Source organism: Salmo trutta, chromosome 18, assembly GCF_901001165.1.
Source record: "Salmo trutta chromosome 18, fSalTru1.1, whole genome shotgun sequence".
NCBI classification, from domain to species: Eukaryota; Metazoa; Chordata; class Actinopteri; order Salmoniformes; family Salmonidae; genus Salmo; species Salmo trutta.
In genome coordinates this window covers 52,028,815-52,049,029 of record NC_042974.1, presented here as the reverse complement: position 1 = coordinate 52,049,029, position 20,215 = coordinate 52,028,815, and the positions used below count along the sequence as shown (strand labels likewise).

Below are 20,215 nucleotides of genomic sequence, written 5' to 3'. Positions count from 1 at the left end.
TTACTGGACCATATTATTGTCCACGGACTCAACATGCAATATTTTGTATTGTAGGTTTACCCAATGTGCGTTCAGAATTTTTGTCTACATAAAGAAACTTATTGAGGAGTAACTATAGAGCCATAGTGTTGCTGAAATTGCTACCCTATCCCTGCTGTCGGTCTTGGTTGGCACCGAGTTTTTATCTCAGACTATTTTCTTCTATAAAAGTTACAGTTGTGCCATACATTTACGAACGGACAATCTGACTACGTTCTGAATTTACCAACAGCCCAGAGCACACTACAGCTTCAATGACTCTTAATTGGTCAAAGGTCACACTCTGTGGTCCCGCATTCGATGGCAGAGACCGAAGTACGACAGAAAACACGATTTCTAGTAGTTACCATAGCCACAAAGTCAATTTGGACAATATCGGGAAAATTTCTGGGGAAAAAAAGAGCTTTTTGGTCTTAATTTAGGGTTATGCATAAGGTTAGCAGTGTGGTTACGGTTAGGCTTAAGGTTAGTGTTAGGTTTAAAATAACATTTTAAGAAGATAGATTGTAGAAATAGGCGGGGTGTATGACTTTGTGACTGTTGTAACTAGTGACGACTAGGAACGGCGATTTGGGTTTGTTTACATAAACGGACCTAAACCTAGAGCACAAGGGCCACAAAGGAACAAATTAGACAAAAAGACATGTCTTAATGTATTTCATACGTGAGTAGCTAAACCTTTTATATTTTATTTAATTGCAGAGCTATTTTTTGTGTTAGCATTCTTTCCTTTCTAAAATCGCTCCTTGTGCACTCAGTTAGCTAGTTAACGCGTATCGTAGTGAGCTAACGTTAGCTACATAAAAACCGACCAGAATATATATATTTTTAAATTGGGATATTTTTGTCTATCCACTACATAATATTTTGTCTTCTATCTAACATTCCCACTTAGCTAACATTAGCTAGCAATATTAGACATCTAACATGAACTGTAGTTAGTCGGTAACGTTAGTTAGCTAGGTAGCTAGCATCCTAGCAACTGTAGCTAGCTAGCTAACGTGTACAACAGGGTTATTTATTGATCCATGGCCACAGCTCGGTTGGCGATTTTCCTCATGTTGCATGCTATATAAATCATTGAACACATTGAACCCTGTGTTATACGAACGTTGTAGAATAATATGGCGATTCCACACCAGCGGGAGCGGAAAATATTTTTGGTATGCCATTGTTCTGGCAATTCTCATAAACTTCATTGTTCATGCTTTTTACATTTGTATCACAAACCATTTTTTAGAAAATCATGATTAAAGTGGTCCTTTTTAGACCTATATGCCTCCTGTAAGACTCTATAATCGGTGAACAATAACGCTCAGTGGCGGTCAGTGCCGTTTAAGATGAGGGAGGACGATGTTTTTTCATTAGCATGGCCTTATTTTTATTACAGCATATTGGATGACTGTCATTCATATTCCATTCACCCAGTTCAATGTGACAGCGATAGGTTTAGACTACTACATGATACTAAAATGTTCCCTATACCTATCATGAGGTTGCTACAACCTAGCCTATGAATGAAAGTTTACAACGTAGGTGCACACAGGTCTGGAGACAAATTTGAAGTGACAGACCATGACATTCAGTACCACCTTGCACACTCTTGCCTACATCTAGCTGATATAGGGTGTAATCATTAGTCCAACAGTTACAAACAAGAGTTGCTATTGGACAAATTCAGGTCTTTTTTTTATCCCTGTTTTGTTGCGTTTGCATCCGTTTAAGACACATTTTTCAATAGAATCATTCAGAATGAATATCAATTAAAATTTTATTAGACACATGTGCCGAATACAACAGTGAAATATTTACTTACGAGCCCCTAACCAACAATGCAGTTTAAAAGTATCAAGTAATTAAAGAGCAGCAGTAATCACAAGCAGTGATCACGTGTAAACACTGTTCACTTTCATAGCAGCCACATTGTATTCCTTCTTTTATCAATGCGCGCTCCTCCTCTCACCTCTTCGCTTGTGGATGCACAACATATCAGCTGTATGTGACCAGGCGAAAAAACCTTTCCAAGCCAAACCGCTACACACAGCCTACATTATTCTCACCATATTTGCTAAAGTAACGTCATAGTCAGCATAGCTAACAGAACTAACGAGTTAGTAAACCCGCTGCAATCATGCAGTTACATTAGTGTACAGTCAGTAAGTAGTTACACCGGCGGGCCCCAGTGGCAATAAATTAGTCAAACCAAAAGCTTACCTTGACTTGAAAGAGTTTCTGTGTTGTGTTGGATAGTCATAGCCAGCTAGCTAACATAGCATCCCTCTGTTTGAGCAGGCTAAACTAGCTAGCTGCATTTTCTAGCTAAGTGAAACTGAAAAGAATTACTCTCTTACTTCTCCTTCATTTTGGAAGAAATTAGTTTAACTGTTCAACTATTGTGTCTCTCTCTCTTTGAGTCAACTACTCACCTCATTTTATACACTGCAGTGCTAGCTAGCTAGCTGTAGCTTATGTTCAGTACTAAATTGATTATCTGATCCTTTGATTGGGTGGACAACATGTCAGTTCATGCTGCAAGAGCTCTGATAGGTTGGAGGACGTCCTCCGGAAGCTGTCATAATTACTGTGTAAGTCTATGGAAGGGAGTGAGAACCATGAGCCTCCTAGGTTTTGTATTGAAGTCAGTGTACCCAGAGGAAGACAGAAGATGGCTGTCCTCCAGCTATACCATGGTCCTACCCTACAGATGCTGTGGAGGCTACTGTAGACCTTTGCATTGTACGGATGGTCCTCCCCTTCCTCTGAGGTGCCTCCACTGATAACGTTACATGATAGACAGCGTTTTGGTGTCATTACATTATTGCTACTCCTTATAGTGTGCTCTAAAATGTGACGATCGACTCGATTCGGTCTTATGTAGCAACATTTGAAATTGTGTTTTTTACGTAGGATAAAAGTAGATTGAGGAACAATGGGAAAAGTAATTCTGCTTTGAAAGTTGATAAATTTGTAACACCACTTTTGAGAAAATGGCCCTTGATTGTTTTGGTACACCTACTGAAGAACTCTTCCTTGTCTACACCCATTCAGCATCATTCACACCCTCTTAAGCCTTAGCCCCACTCATCTCTTTAAGTATTCATATGTGAGGCCATGTGCTAAACAGAGTGAGTAGTTAAGTAAACATTAAAGATTTCAAGATTAAAAGTGGTAAAAAATAGTTGCCTACTATAAGGAAAAACTCCAGGTAAAAATACACTATCTAGTCCTTGGTGTATATCCTAATCTGACTTTGGTGCAGGTCATGTTGTTCTTCACATTACCGTCTCTGGTAAACGCACACTATATCAAATATAATCTAAGTTTGTCATATGCAGAGAATACAGAAGGTGTAAATGGTAAAGTGAAATGGTTACTTGCATAGTAACAATATCAAAAGGAGAACGTGTCCAGATTTAAAATGTTTAGTTATTTGATGGCGCTTTCCCAACACACTTGTTTAAATTTGATGGGTCATGTGAAGGAAATGCTAAAACCAACCCAAGCCACATCTAGCTAAGTGGATGGGTAACTATTGTCTAGACATGTACACATGTTCATGAAATACGATATATGGCCTTAATCACCCCTAGTCACACCTTGCTAACTTGATGGGTCATGTAATCATCTGGTGAAGTGCAGCCTTTTGTTTAGACATGTCCTTCTGACATTGCTCATACTAATATTGAGATATTTCTTAATTCCATTCTTTAACTTTTAGATTTGTGTGTATTGTTGTGAATTGTTAGATACTACGGCGCTGTTGGAGCTAGGAACACAAGCATTTCACTACACCCGCAATAACATCTGCTGTGACCAATGTGTGACCAATAAAATTTGATTTACATTGAGCTTGTCATAGCTGTAGTATGACTCTGCAGGTAGCTAAAGCTAACAACTAGGTTCAATGTTAGCTAGCTAACATTAGGCTATAACTAGCAATGTAAATGGAATTCTGGTTTGAATAATATTACTACACAGATAATACATAATGTTAGCCAGCAAGCTAATGTTCGCTAGCTAGCCAACAGTATGCTTTAAATTGCAATGAAAATTACTTTCTGACAAAATTAGAAACTTATATCTGAAAATGTAGCTAGACTCTTACCCGTATACATGGATGAATGCTTCACGGCAGACTGGAACCATTTAACTCCGTTTTGTTTGTAGCTACATCTTGTTTGGCCAGCGTTGTTAAGTCACTCCGGTTCACACTGACCGTAGCATGTGCAGAAAGTAGCCCATCACTTGTTCCAACTGGTCTGTCGATAGCGCCTGCTAAATTCAGGGTTTCAATGTTGTTGAGAAAAGTATCAACTTTTGTAGTTTTCGATGGCTAACATATCTTTAAAAAATGGTGCGGTAGAAAGGACTATCAACACATACTGAGCAGCTCACGTTTATAGACAGAAGATACTACAGCCCATCCATTATCTCTGCAAATCATGGCTAGCGGGAAGGTTCATGTCTTTTTCCGTGGCTTAACCAACTGGGCTTATTCATGTTTATGGATGGAATACAAGTTTGTTATTAAGGCACATGAAAGTTCACGTTTCAGAAGGCATTTCTGCCAAAAAACACATTTTTATTAAAAAAACAAATGTTTTTGTTCAAATGCCTCTCCTGTGAAATAGTGACAAATGTCAAAATAAAAAAATGCCTTCCAAAACAAACAAAAAAAGATTTTATATGAATGATGTAAGTACAGAAATTGTTTGCTCTGCAGGAAATGAATAACCAACTAGTCAGTGACAACTGTTTGTGACAAACTGCAGTATGAGTTTATTACAGTATTATAGACAGTATGTCCTGGTATTTTCAATTATCTTCTATGAAGAAGAACCCCTTCCAACTCTTATGACTCTTGTGTAGCTTGTGAGCGTCATAGAGCAAAACATGTTACACATGCGTGTTCATGAGTCTCAGATTTCCATCAAGCTTTTCATAGTTTGTATCTCTAATCATTCTGACTACAGACATTTTTATAAAAAAAAAGATCTGCACATTTTTATTAAACAGATCAGCACTTGTCTCACAAAGACTGCTCTAGCTCAGCCCCAATTAATTACACAGATGAATGGTTGGTACCAACACATGCAGAAGAAATAGACAAATCCTATGGTACAATAAGTCTATAGCACAAACACACTGTTTAAAATGGGTTAGAAGTCCTAAATCACACTGGCGAGACAGTTGGACTCATTGGGTTAAATAAAGCTTAAATATGTTTTCAAGAGTGGGCTGTCTGCTAATTCTGAAATGAGGATACCTTTTATGAGCACCACCAACACCGTGAATGGAAAAATGGATTCAGTGGGAACTCCCTCTGGTGACTTGCTGAATGTGCAATCCTAAAGAAGGGCTGTGATTGGTTGATGACCTATAATGTCCATTTCTATTTATAAAATGGGTCATATCATTAAAAGTACCAGAGGGAGAACTCTGGAAATTCAACGTGTTAGAAGAGTATAACTATTGCTGCAAACAATGTCTAACAATAATCAATCAAAAAGGGGTATATTAATATTTTTAAGGTTAATGAAATTAACATGAACATTTGTATTTCAGAATGTAGACATACTCCATATTTAAGAGAACACTATAAGGAGTATAATGACACCAAGATGGTTTCTGTATCATGTAAGGTTCACTGATCATAGGGTCTTACTGGAGGCATGTATAGGTCTTTATATGGCCTAAAATGGCTAATTTCATCATGATTTTCTACAAAATGATTTGTGATACAAATGTAAAAAACATGTTAAACATCCTTCCTCCCAATGAAGTTTCTATGTGAGAATTTCAAGAACAATCTGAGATGCCAAAAATATTTTCAGCTGCCGTGGAATCGTCCAATTAGCCTAGCTAGCTTAAATTATTGACCCATGCATTAATGTAGCTAGCCAGCCAGCTAGCTAGCTACTTCCCTTGAGATCCCTTCCATCATCAAATGAATGCCAACAATTTATCAATCTAGTAGTTAGTGAGACATCTAAAAAAAAGTTGCTCAAAACAAGGAGGATGCTTTATCTCTTGTTTTGCAGCTATTGCGCCCAGCTGTGGAGAACGTCCTCATTCATGCCCCAGACAGTTGAAGCATGCTGGTAGTAACGTTAGTATGCAGCCCAACATAATCAGAAGAGATGCCGGAGTATGGCATCAAACGAAAAGCCTGCTTTACAAGAATCTACTCATCAAATGGAGGACTAAACAACAGAGTCTGCAGGTGGGTTACTTGCTGCACCTTGTCTGCCTGATTTGAATCACTTTGGGACAGTTTCCCAGACACAGGTAAAGCCTAGTCCAGGACTAAAAAGCAATTTTAATTATGTTTTGCATCTGAGAAAAGTAGCTAGCTGTATAGCTAACTATATAACTCATCTGTATCTAACCCATGCTACCATCATAATTTCCTTCTGCCAGGAAAATGCTAGTACAAAAGTCTCATTCAATTCTATGATAATATTCACACCAAACTTTAAGCTGCCCCCATTTAGGACTATAAGGGTTAGTTAGGTAATAGTACTGCAGCCTGCTGAAGGCTGATTTGTATGTGGTGTCTATAGCCTACCTACACCATTCAATCAGGTTCATACTACCGTAAATTCCGGACTATAAGCCGCAACTTTTTTCCCAGCTTTGAACCTCGCGGCTTAAACAATGACACGGCTAATATATGAATTTTTCCCGCTTTCAATTAAAAAAAAAAAAAACACATTCTGTGACGTGCTCAGTTTTTTGCCGGCATGAAGCTTTCATTAGACCAATGAAATTGCCGAACGGGTTAAGGTCAAACAACTTTTTTGTTTACTGTTTAGATTAAATCGAGCGCTCTCAAACTTCCCATCATTCTGATTACGGTAGTCATTTTGTCACCCTCATCATGGCAAAGACACGGAGAAATGCATATGATGCAGCTTTCAAGTTGAAGGCGATTGATCTGGCTGTTGGAAAAGGAAATAGAGCTGCTGCACGGGAGCTTGGTCTTAATGAGTCGATGATAAGACGTTGGAAACAGCAGCGTGAGGAATTGACTCAGTGCAAAAAGACAACTAAAGCTTACTGCTAATTTTTTAATTTTTTGTTACAAGCCGTGTTTCGTTAAAGCCTGTGTAAAGTTAATTTGTTTCAATGTACCGGTAGGCACCTGCAGCTTATAGACATGTGCGGCTTATTTATGTTCAAAATAATGTATATTTTTTAATTCAGTGGGTCTGGCTTATATTCAGGTGCGCTTAATAGTCCTGAAATTACGGTACTCCTTTAGGGCTAGGAGTGCACTGCCATGGTCAGTCACATGTACCTTCCTTTCTCTTGTTTTACCTCCCAACCGCCCGCAAGCTTCTTTAAAGTTGTTGTGACTAGTGATGCACCGATATGACATTTTTGGCTGATACCGATATCTAATATTTCTTGTCCCCAAAAAAACGATACAGATAACCAATATTTAATATTTCAGTGGCCTTTTAAGCATTCTAGTACAGTTATAGTTAACACACACACACACACATGGACGCAGCTGTCTAAGGCACTGCATCTCAATGCAAGAGGTGTCACTACAGTCCCTGGTTCGAATCCAGGCTGTATCACATCCGGCTGTGATTGGGAGCCCCATAGGGCGGTGTACAATTGGCCCAGCGTCGTCTGGGTTTGGCCGGGGTAGGCCGTCATTGTAAATAATAATTTGTTCTTAACTGACATGCCTAGTTAAATAAAGGTTACACCCACCACACTGACCAAAAAGTTATTTTGTTGGCATTTACGTATGTCCCCATTACCAGTAAAACATAATCAAAACCTATTTCTTTCACTTACTTGCTGTGCTGTTTCGTTGTTCAGTCGTTTCATTCTAAACCAGGATTTCTATGGAACGCCGTTTGGGTCTTTGTGTGTCAAAAAAATATACTATTTAACGTGTTGACTAATCAGGACCTGAATATGACTGCTCGTCACATAATAATTTAACGCATTTACAAATGTTTGATGTAGTTATTACACATTGATTACACTCAATCATATTTCATATGTCACAACGATTCATCGATACGTATGCTATGATGCTGGTAAAGTTGTCTCGTGCACCTAAAGTGCTGGTCATAAAAAAAATGCTGGCTTGCTCATGGATGCAAACAATGTTCTTCCCCAAAAACATAGCAAAACGACATCTGTTTCAGTAGCTGTAGTTAGCAAGCTAACTATATAGCTAGGTGTCATCGTCTAAAATAACCAGTTCTTATTTGATTAATGGTTGTCGGACCCATGTTTGAAGCTAGCCACAATAGTAGGCTTTGCGGTTAGCCTTCAAAATAAAAGTATGGCATAATTCTACTATTTGTATTCAATTGCGTCACTGTCAATTACATGATTTTATTTTGAAGGCAAACCTACTATTGTGGCTAATCCTTATTGTGGCTAGCTTCACAACACATAACCCAGTCCGGTCGAGCGTCACTAGCCAGATGAAGCTAGTTGGTTGCTTATAACGTTAGCTTTGGCCAACAGGGTTAAGTAGCTGGCTAGCTATTTATTTTCATGAACTGAAGTTCAATTTCAATAGGTGAACAACAAGTGGCAACCTAGCTAATACTTGCAAGGATTCCTAAATCATTACTAAGAACAATGAAAATGACAGAAGTTTTTTACTGGTCATTGTTTTCAGGCTTCCCCAGAAGTTGTGGTCGAACAAATGATGCTTTATTACCAGTGCGGTATTGTAAACACATCATTCGTGGCCGGTGTTTGCTTGTTTGCTGACTTTTTTTTGTAAAGCTTTGACAGTGCTACTGTATATTTTTTGACACGCAAAGACCCAAACTGCGTTCCATAGTATGTATGTCGTGAAGCTAATAGCAGTGACGCTATTACTGTGTAACTCCGGTAGGGCAACATCGGAAAAATAGCGCACTTGGTAGTGTTACCCAGTGCTCGACCAGTCGGCGAATGCCAACATCACCCACGACAGCGAACGGTTGATTGTCAAGGGCAATGAATTCCATTATCTTGGATTTCGCCTTTGAGTTGTCTCGCTGAAACTTTGTTACTCTTTCAAATGACTGCTTGACTTGTTGTCTGCTCGATCCGCACAGCAGAGATGTGGGCTAATTTAGGAATGCTGTGTTGCACGTATAGCGCAACATTTTACGTGGCGCCATGTACCTTCGTTATATAGGTATGCACGTCAGCTTTGACATCGGTTTTGCACATCGGCCGTTAAACTCGACATCGGCCGTTACCGATGTTGGCATTTTTAGCTAATATCAGCAGATTCCGATATGTTCACCGATATATCTGCCTCACCTGGTTCACTAACTACTTCTCAGATAGAGTTCAGTGTGTCAAATCGGAGGGCTTGTTGTCCGGACCTCTTGCAGTCTTTGGGGGTGCCACAGGGTTCAGTTCTCGGGCCGACTCTTTTCTCTGTATATATCAATGATGTCGCTTTTGTTGCAGGGGATTCTTTGATCCACCTCTACGCAGACGATACCATTCTGTATACATCTAACCCTTCTTTGGACACTGTGTTAACAAATTTCCAAACGAGCTTCAATGCCATACAACTCTCCTTCCATGGCCTCCAACTGCTCTTAAATGCTAGTAAAACAAAATGCATGCTCTTCAAACGATCGCTGCCCGCACCCGCCCGCCCGAGTAGCATCACTACTCTGGACGGTTCTGACTTAGAGTATGTGGACAACTATAAATACCTAGGTATGTGTTTAGACTGTAAACTCTCCTTCCAGACTCACATTAAGCATCTCCAATCCAAAATTAAATCTAGAATCGGCTTCCTATTTCGCAACAAAGCCTCCTTCACTCATGCTGCCAAACATACCTTTGTAAAACTGACTATCCTACCGATCCTCGACTTCAGCGATGTCATTTACAAAATAGCCTCCAACACTCTACTCAGCAAATTGTCTGCAGTCTATCACATTTGCCATCCGTTTTGTCACCAAAGCCCCATACACTACCCACCACTGCGACCTGTATGCTCTCGTTGGCTGGTCTTCGCTACATATTCGTCGCCAAACCCCCTGGCTCCAGGTCATCTATAAGTCTTTGCTCGGTAAAGCTCCGCCTTATCTCAGCTTACTGGTCACCATAGCAACACCCACCTGTAGCATGCGCTCCAGCAGGTATATTTCACTGGTCAACCCCAAAGGCAACACCTCCTTCGGCCGTCTTTCCTTCCAGTTTTCTGCTGCAATGACTGGAACGAATTGCAAAAATCACTGAAGCTGGAGACTCATATCTCCCTCACTGACTTTAAGCATCAGCTGTTAGAGCAGTTTACCAAACACTGCAGCTGTACACAGCCCATCTATAAATAGTCCATCCAACCAACTACCTACCTCATCCCCATATTTGTTTTTCTGCTCTTTTGCACACCAGTATTTCTACTTGCACATCCTCATCTGCACACTCCAGTGTTAATTGCTAAATTGTAATTACTTCAACTATGGCCTATTTATTGCCTTACCTCCTTACTTCATTTGCACACACTGTATACAGATTTGTCTATTGTGTTATTGACTGTACGTTTGTTTATCCCATGTGTAACTCTGTGTTGTTTTTGTCGCACTGCTTTGCTTTATCTTGGCCAGGTCGCAGTTGTAAATGATAACTTGTTCTCAACTGGCCTACCTGGTTAAATAAAAACAAAATATCGTACATCCCTAGTTATGACCAGTGAAAATATGACTGCCTTCTGCTTCGCAACTCAGCTGGTCTCCACAACTTTGATTTGGAATTGAACAAAATAAGAAACTTTTTCCTCTTTTTTTTGGTGCATATTCCTTCTTTTGTATTATTTTATATATTTTAGTTTTTTTTTTAGGGGGTGGATCAGCTTTAATATTGTGGATTGTTGCTTCCATCAATGTAATTGTCTGCATCATTTCCAATCCCCCATATATTTTGGTGTGTGTGTGTACATAAACGTACATGCCTACACATACATGCATATACGCACTTTAAAAAATATATATCTTTATTATTTCCCTGCAAACCCTACCACCCCTCCCCCAATTGGAGTAAACTAATAAACAATAACACTGTGTATAAACTGAAGGTAGAAACCTATCTGTTTTAAAATAGTTATATTTTGTTTGTTTTTAGTCCTTCCTCTATTTTCCTTTGTAGGGCCATGTGTTTTTCATTTAGAGTTGCTAAATTGCTGTAATGCATTTCCCTGTTTCATATTTTCCGCCCGGGGTAGCCAGTGTTTGAGAGGGGCTTCCTGGAAATTAAGTCGCTGTATAAGGGAAGTCAGAAAGTGTTGAATAACTAGGGTTGCGTTCCAAATGGTACTATTGTCCCTTTGCACTATATCGGGACTCAGGCTGACACTTAGCATACAGTTCCTACTGCACCTGTGCTGTCAAAATGAAGTGGTCGACTCTGCATTTTAATCCTGCTAGCCACATCAACCGCTCGCTGAATGTCATAATCCGTCTTGGGCTGGCTGCAATCCTTTAAAAGGTTATTAAAATGCAACCAAATAAATTAAGCGTGTTATGTAACACTCCATGCCTCCGTGCCAAGCTTGTCTGGGAGGAAAGCACCAATGCCAGTTTAGCGCTAATGATTATCCTTTGACGAAGCTGTGTTTATCAAACGTGTTTTTTTTGTAATAGCCGTTCATTACAGATTTATAAACTAACGATAAGCAAGTAATTAATAGTTTATAAACAACTGAACTTGAACGTCATGGTAAAATGTAGATTTCTGCCTAAATAGACATACCCAAAAGTAAAAAAATGTTATGCGATGGCCATAAACAATTTGCCTGACGACTAGGGTTACAAAGGGTTGGAAACTTTCCGAGAAATTTCCGGAAATTTTCCATGGGAAGTTAAGCCCTGGAATTTGGGGGATTTTGCTTAAATTCATCAAAAAAGTTTACTTATAACAGTGAACCATTTTTTTGTGGGATTCACATAAGGCAATTCTAGGTCTTGGGGGATAGTTTAACCAAAATATGCCATTCAATGGAATTGCAACCCTCTGCATGCACAGTGCATTCTTCCATCACATGCACAGTGCACTCTTCCAACACATGTACAGCTGATTCTCAAGATCTTGCGCATTAATGAGATGCTATTGAGCCCACACTACTACACTGTCTGGGCCAAGGACTACATGCTTTCTGGTAAGTTTTGATTACAATACTTGGTGGGGTGAATATATTTTGTATGACATACATGATGTTTTGTTAACTGGTAAATAGTAGTCTACAGCAAAGTGTTTTTAAATCATTTCTAACTTGTTAACAATTTCTGCTAGTTAGTTTTCGCTACCATGTGATTTTTTAGCTTGCTTGAGCCTGCTAACTGAGTGGTAATTCACCTGTTTCCATACATGTTTCATTTGAAAACATTTATCTTACATAGGAGTTGTTTAATCTAACTGCTTAACTATTTATCTGTACATGGAATTGTATTATTTTTTTTTTTACAATTTTGTTTTCTTATCTTTACAGGAAAATGCCACGGGCACTATCTGATGTGTGGAGACATTTCACTGCAGCTAATGTAGAAGGAAAACTGTACATTTGCAAATACTGTGCCAAATCATATGTGAAGAATGCAACAAAGATGCAGAATAATCTGGCCAAGTACATAAAGTTCCCTCAGCGCTCATAACAAGCAACCTCTGACAAAAGTCCCTCTACTTCTATTCGAGGTGAAAATGATGAATCAGACACCTTATCGATAGCAACAGCTCATGGTCCTCCTGGAATCAGAAGTTTTGTTTTACTCAATGGAGGAACATAGTCAGAGAAATGCTGATGAATGTCTTGCTCGAGCTGTGTATGCAACTGGTTCACCTCTGATGCTCACAGGCAATGTGTATTGGAAGAGATTTCTGAATGTTCTTCGCCCAGCATACACCCCTCCAACCAGACATGCTTTATCTACTCATTTTATGGATGCAGAGTTCAAGTGAAGGTCAAGCAAATCATAGAGAAAGCGGACTGTATTGCAATCATCTCTGATGGGTGGTCGAATGTTCGTCGGCAGGGAATAATTAACTACATCTCCACCCCTCAACCAGTATTCTACAAGAGCACAGACACAATGGACAACAGACACACCGGTCTCTACATTGCAGATGAGCTGAATGCAGTCATCAATGACCTTGGACCACAGAATGATTTTGCATTGGTGACACACAATGCTGCGAACATGAAGACTGCTTGGTCTAAAGTGGAGTCCAACCCACACATCACACCCATTGGCTGTGCTGCTCATGCATTGAATCTGCTCCTCAAGGACATCATGGCACTGAAAACAATGGATGCACTCTACAAGAGAGCCAAGGAAATGGTTAGGTATGTGAAGGGTCATCAAGTTATAGCAGCAATCTACCTCACCAAGCAAAGTGAGAAGAATAAGAGCACCACATTGAAGCTTCCCAGCAACACCCGTTGGGGTGGTTGTCATCATGTTTGACAATCTCCTGGAGGGGAAGGAGTCTTTCCAAGAAATGGCCATATCACAGTCTGCCGATATGGACAGCCCCATCAAGAGGATCCTCCTGGAATATGTATTTGTGGAGAGAGTGGTAATCACCCTGAAACTCCTGAAACCTATAGTAAAAGCCATTGCATGGATTGAGGGGGACAATGCCATCCTGTCTGATGTTCAGACTCTGCTTACAGATGTAAGAGAAGAAACCCGCACTGCCCTGCCCACTTCACTGTTGCTCCAAGCAGAGGAAACTGCAGTACTGAAATACATCAAAAAGTGTAAAGACTTCTGCCTGAAATCCATGCACGCCGCAGCGTACATGTTGGACCCCAAGTATGCTGGCAAGAGCATCCTGTCTGGTGCAGAGATCAACAAGGCCTATGGTGTTATCACTACCATGTCTCGCCACCTTGGCCTGGATGAGGGCAAGGTTCTTGGCAGTTTGGCGAAGTACACTTCCAAGCAAGGGCTTTGGGATAGAGATGCAATATGGCAGTCGTGCCAACATATCTCATCAGCCACCTGGTGGAAGGGACTTTGTGCATCTGAGGCTCTTTCCCCTGTTGGCTCCATCATCCTCCAAATCCCACCAACATCAGCCGCCTCAGAGCACAACTGGTCCTTGTTTGGGAACACACACACACACACACACCAAAGAATGCAACAGGCTGACCAATACAAGGGTTGAAAAATTGGTGGCCATCCGGGCAAATGTGAGGCATTTTGAGCCTGACAACAGGCCACCCTCAGCAAGGTTGGAAAGTGACAGTGAAGATGAGGCCTCAGAGTCTGATGTTCAAGAGGTGGACATTGAGGAGTTCCAGGGAGAGGACATGAAAGCCTGAGAGGAAGACAACCAAAGCTTTAGTTTCTCCACTATCATTTTACAGATGTATGTTGAAAACGTTTTTGGGCGATGCGATGGATCATTCAATATTCTCTTTCTTTTTGTTAAGTGAAATTATCCCATGTGAAGAGTCAACTCATTTAATTAAAGTTCAATTCATAACTAAAATTTTTTTTTTATTTCTATTGGAAGAATTTAATCATTTGCAATTGTCTGCTTATGGTAAGGTAAAAGGTTTGTTTCTGTCACCATATCATATGGTAAATACAGTTGAAGTCGAAAGTTTACATACACTTAGGTTGGAGTCATTAAAACTTGTTTTTCAACCACTCCACAAATTTCTTAACAAACTATAGTTTTGGCAAGTCGGTTAGGACATCTGCTTTGTGCATGACACAAGTCATTTTTCCAACAATTGTTTACAGACAGATGATTTCACTTATAATTCACTGTATTACAATTCCAGTGGGTCAGAAGTTTACATACACTATGATGACTGTGCCTTTAAACAGCTTGGACAATTCCAGAAAATGAGTCATGGCTTTAGAAGCTTCTGATAGGCTAATTTACATCATTTGAGTCAATTGGAGGTGTACCTGTGGATGTATTTGAAGGCCTACCTTCAAACTCAGTGCCTCTGCTTGACATAATGGGGAAATCAAAATAAATCAGCCAAGACCTCAGAAAAAAACTGTAGACCTCCACAAGTATAGTTCATCCTTGGGAGCAATTTCCAAACGCCTGAAGGTACCACGTTCATCTGTACAAACAATAGTACGCAAGTATAAACACCGTGGGACCACGCAACCATCATACCGTTCAGGAAGGAGACGCGTTCTGTCTCCTAGAGATGAATGTACTTTGGTGCGAGAAGTGCAAATCAATCCCAGAACAACAGCAAAGGACCTTGTGAAGATGCTGGAGGAAACGGGTACAAAAGTATCTGTATCCACAGTTAAACGAGTCCTATATTGACATAACCTGAAAGGCCGCTCAGCAAGGAAGAAGCCACTGCTCCAAAACCGCCATAAAAAAGCCAGACTACGGTTTGCAAATGCACATGGGGACAAAAGATTGTACATTTTGGAGAAATGTCCTCGGGTCTGATGAAACAAAAATAGAACTGTTTGGCCATAATGACCATTATGATTGGAGGAAAAAGGGGGAGGCTTGCAAGCCGAAGAACACCATCCCAACCGTGAAGCACGGGGGTGCCAGCATCATGTGGTGTGCTTTGCTGCAGGAGGGACTGGTGCATTTCACAAAATAGATGGCATCATGAGGTAGGAAAATTACGTGGATATATTGAAGCAACATCTCAAGACATCAGTCAGGAAGTTACAGCTTGGTCGCAAATGGGTCTTCCAAATGACAATGACTCCAAGCATACTTCCAAAGTTGTGGCAAAATGGCTTAAGGACAGCAAAGTCAAGGTATTGGAGTGGCCATCACAAAGCCCTGACCTCAATCCTATAGAAAATTTGTGGGCAGAACTGAAAAAGCGTGTGCGAGCAAGGAGGCCTACAAACCTGACTCAGTTACACCAGCTATGTCAGGAGGAATGGGCCAAAATTCACCCAACTTATTGTGGAAAGCTTGTGGAAGGCTACCCAAAACATTTGACCCAAGTTAAATAATTTAAAGGCATTGCTACCAAATACTAATTGATTGTCTGTAAACTTCTGACCCACTGGGAATGTGATGAATGAAATAAGAGCTGAAATAAATCATTCTCTCTACTAATATTCTGACATTTCACATTCTTAAAATAAAGTGGTGATCCTAACTGACCTAAGACAGGGAAATTGTACTAGGATTAAATGTCAGCAATTGTGAAAAACTGAGTTTACATACACCTTGGCAAATACCTTCAACTGTATATCCAATGCATTAAACATCTACATTCAAATGGTGTCAATATTAGTTTGCATGTATATCTGTTAATTCCCACTGAAAGTTTCCACCTCTGAATCTTCCCCAAAATGTGCAACCCTAGTACCACCCCAACCTTGTCACAACACAACTGATTGGCTCAAACACATTAAGAAGGAAAGAAATTCCAGAAATTAACTTTTACCAAGGCACACCTGTTAATTGATATGCATTCCAGGTGACTGCCTGAGTTGGGAGAATGCCAAGAGTGTGCAAAGCTGTCATCAAGGCAAAGGGTGGCTACTTTGAAGTATCTCAAATATAAAATATATTTTGATTTGTTTCACACTTACTACATGATTCCATGTGTTATTTTATTGCTTTTATGTATTCACTATTATTATAGTAAAAATACAGAATAACCTTGGAATGAGTTGGTGTGTCAACTTTTGACTGGTACTATGTGTGTATAATGTGAAGAGTCAACTCATTTTATTCAAGTTCAATTCGTAACTATATATTTTTTCTATTGGAAGGATTTATTCATTTGTAATTGTCTACCTATGATAAGGTAAAATGTTTTTTTGTTCTGTCTCCATATGGTAATTCCCACAAAGTTCCCACCTCTGAATATTCCCTAAAATGTGCAACCCAACTGACGACTCAAACTGAGTTCTTCCGCTGCTCTATTGTTCGCTACATACAATACTTCAGTCTGAAACTGCCATCATTTAAGTAGTTTGTGGTGGAAATTAGGTCTGTTGTACAGAACGAAGTCATCAGTGATCATCTCTAACCAATCGGAGTATCAAAGACAATGGCGAATCGGTTTCTAGGACCAATCGGAACTGTTAGAATGTTTTTCCGTTTTAGAAATCGGCAGGGAGGTACTCCGATCCAGACTCATTGGTAGAACAAATGTCCGTGGGCGTAGCATTTGGCCGAAGCAAGGAGTTTGGATAGCCAGGTAAATTAAAAAATAACTGGTAAAGCTGCATACCTTTTTTGGTGTACTCACTTTTGAGGAAACAAGCTCAAGTACATTGTACAAATATTATAGAAATATTAATAATCGTCTACACTGAACAAAAATATAAACGCAAAAGGTAAGGTGTTGGTCCTATGTTTCATGAGCTGAAATAAATTATCCCAGAAATGTTCCGTATGAACAAAAGCTTATTTCTCTCAAACTGTGCAGAAATGTTTTTACATCCCTGTTAGGGAGCATTTCTCCTTTGCCAAGATAATCCATCCACCTGACAGGCCACTCTGAATGTGCAGTTTTGTCACACAACACAATGCCACAGATGTCTCAAGTTTTGAGGAAGTGTGCAGTTGGGAATGTCCACCAGAGCCGTTGCCAGATAATTTAATTTCTATACCATAAGCCGCCTTCAACTTAGTTTTAGAGAATTTGGCAGTACGTTCAACCGGCCTCACCACCGCAGACCATGTGTAACCACGACAGCCCAGGACCTGCCAGGACCTCCACAACTGATGAAAATGAGGAGTATGTCTGTCTGTAATAAAGCCCTTTTGTCGGGGATAAACTCATTCTGATTGGCTCCGCAAGTGGGTGGGCCTGGCTGCGCCAGTGGGTGATTTCCTTATATGAACTGTAACTCTGTAAAATTGTTGAAATGTTGCGTTCATATTTTTGTTCAGTATAATTATTTTTTTCTATTCAACAGAAGTGGGACAATAGGGCTTGAAATGACTGAAATACTTTCTAAATTAAGGAGGTGACAAATGGACAATTTTGCTTAATGTTTAAACTGCAATTGTTATTGACTTTCCGTTGAACGATAAGAAAAAAACGTAAAATTACACAGCAATTCACAATGCTGAATAATGGTCCTATTACGTATCTATGACTGCTAGAGCCGGGCAATGAAGTTCTAGCCTATCTACTGCAGTCATATATCCTTGAAAGTGCCTTGGCTAGGCCTATCTATCTGTAATCAAAAGCTGTATCTCGCAATGGAATGCTGAATTTCGCAATTTCTTGGCTTGCAATGCCTTGCAACTTCAGTAAAGCAGGGCCTATCATCAATGAATAGGCTAGGATATTCTACGTGCAACAGACCGAAGAGTGAACACCCACTTGCATCATTAGCAAAGAGAAAGCAGGCAAGCCAGTTGCACTGTGAGAAACATTTTGTGGGGGAAAAAGACAGAATTTCCCAGAGGGATTTTTCTTAATGTTAAAGATCCCAATTTTGTTTAAACATTTTAGCTTTTAAATGTTCACACCCCTATTTTAAATATAGTAACAATGAAATTATAAAATACTATAAGATTTCACCTTCTTATAACTGTAAAGTAAATATGATCATTGTAGTGACAGTACAATATTTGCACAATTTCATAAAACTGAGACTTTTCTGCCAGACGTCTTCTGAGGGAGATACCATTCAAATGTGTGCAGACTCGTTACAGCTTTAAGCACAAAGCAATTTAGTCAGTCTGTGACGAAGAGAAAGTGGTCTTGTTTCAATTCTACAAAATGATTTTGTATTTTTTCCTGTTGAGAGCTATAAATCCAGCTGAGAACTTCGCAGCGAGATGAAACTGCTATTGTTGCATCCGATAGACTCCCGTTTCATATGCAAGCTCAGCTATGAGGTTCACAGGCACAGGAAGTCCTTTGTTCGGGTAGGCCAGAAATTATGACGCGTTGCTCCCTATGCAAATGAACAATTTCCTGTGTTTGTGAACCTCACAGCTGCGCTTGCAATATGAATCGGGACAACCAGCGCTTTTAGAGAGTGTAGAGCAATTGATGTGCTGTTCACAGGGTACGCTGTACACAGAAATATTGGTTAGAACCGATCCAGAACCGCTCTAAGTTTGGTAAATAAGGGACTAAACGTTTAAGCGGTTTTAATACCCCCTTCATAATGTGTTTTTTGCTCCAGAAAACCAACCCACAGTTTGTTTAGTTGGACTTAATCAGCATAGGAGTAGCTAACACATCTTTTTATCCATGGCTGTTTGAAGATACACCAGCCTCCAGCTCAGGGCATGACACTCCAATTAAGTGTTTCAATTAATCTCACTGCTCCCCAATAGCACTGTTTGTCGCCAACCTTGATGGTAGTGAGAGTTTGAGACCTTGGAAAAGCTGCAGACAGTGGGCTTGTTCTACATTGTAGCCGACAGTGTAAGCAACTGCCGACTGACTGACAAATCACTTTCCATCATTAATAACTACTCAGTCATTATTATTTGTAGATCAGTCAGTCAATCACAATGCGTCACAGATTTGATCTGCTCAAACACGGCCATAGAGTGGTTATGGGGGAGGAGTAGTGTTTACGGTAGTAGGATGTTTACGGTAGTGTCACTGTGCTGTTTATTAGAATGACATGCTGATATGTTAATTTAACCTCAGTCTTGTGTCCTTCCATCTAGGCCGGGTTACTGTCAAGCACTTTGATAAATGCTGATATAAAAGGGGTTTATCAATACATTTGTTTTATTGAATTATTGATTAATTGATGCCCTTTATAAATCAATTTGATTTATAGAGGTAGTGAGTGGTTTATTTAATGCCCTTTCCCTCCAGGAGATGATTTGATTGGTGCCTTTTCTCCTCTAGGAGTTGATCCTGCCACTGCTGCTGCTGTGCCTGCTGATTCTGATCAGCACCCTGAACCCACATGTCTACTACGGAGGCATCAGTACCATGGAGCTGGAGAGGGAGGACTACCACTTACTCAAAGGCCTGGGATACACCCCCATTAACAATGCCACCAATCACATCATGGAAGAGGTGGCCCAGGAAATGCGTAAGTAGGAGGATGGACATGAAGTGCGCAAAATGCTAATATAGGGGATATTGACTTGCTTTGGATTTGTCGCACAAATGCTAAAACGTTAGCATTTGGCGACTGACCAGGTTAACAAAAGAAACCAAGGTATGGATTAAGCCCTCCCTGTCCCGGCATGGATTTAGCCTGAAAGCATTGCCTTGGTGTAGGCTAAG

At 40.0% G+C, this 20,215-nt stretch overlaps 1 protein-coding gene across 3 annotated transcripts in view; it reads left to right on the top strand.

Moving 5' to 3' along the window:
- The first annotated feature begins 531 nt into the window (after nucleotides 1-531).
- Nucleotides 532-20,215, top strand: part of abca5 (ATP-binding cassette, sub-family A (ABC1), member 5) — a 93,843-nt gene continuing 74,159 nt past the window's right edge. For all 3 annotated transcript variants that reach the window (XM_029698994.1, XM_029698995.1, XM_029698996.1), the window contains exons 1-3: nucleotides 532-703; nucleotides 6,081-6,262; nucleotides 19,829-20,018. In XM_029698994.1, the coding sequence (XP_029554854.1) occupies nucleotides 691-703; nucleotides 6,081-6,262; nucleotides 19,829-20,018 (385 nt within the window). In that variant the 5' untranslated portion in view covers nucleotides 532-690. The remainder of the gene's footprint in view (nucleotides 704-6,080; nucleotides 6,263-19,828; nucleotides 20,019-20,215) is intronic.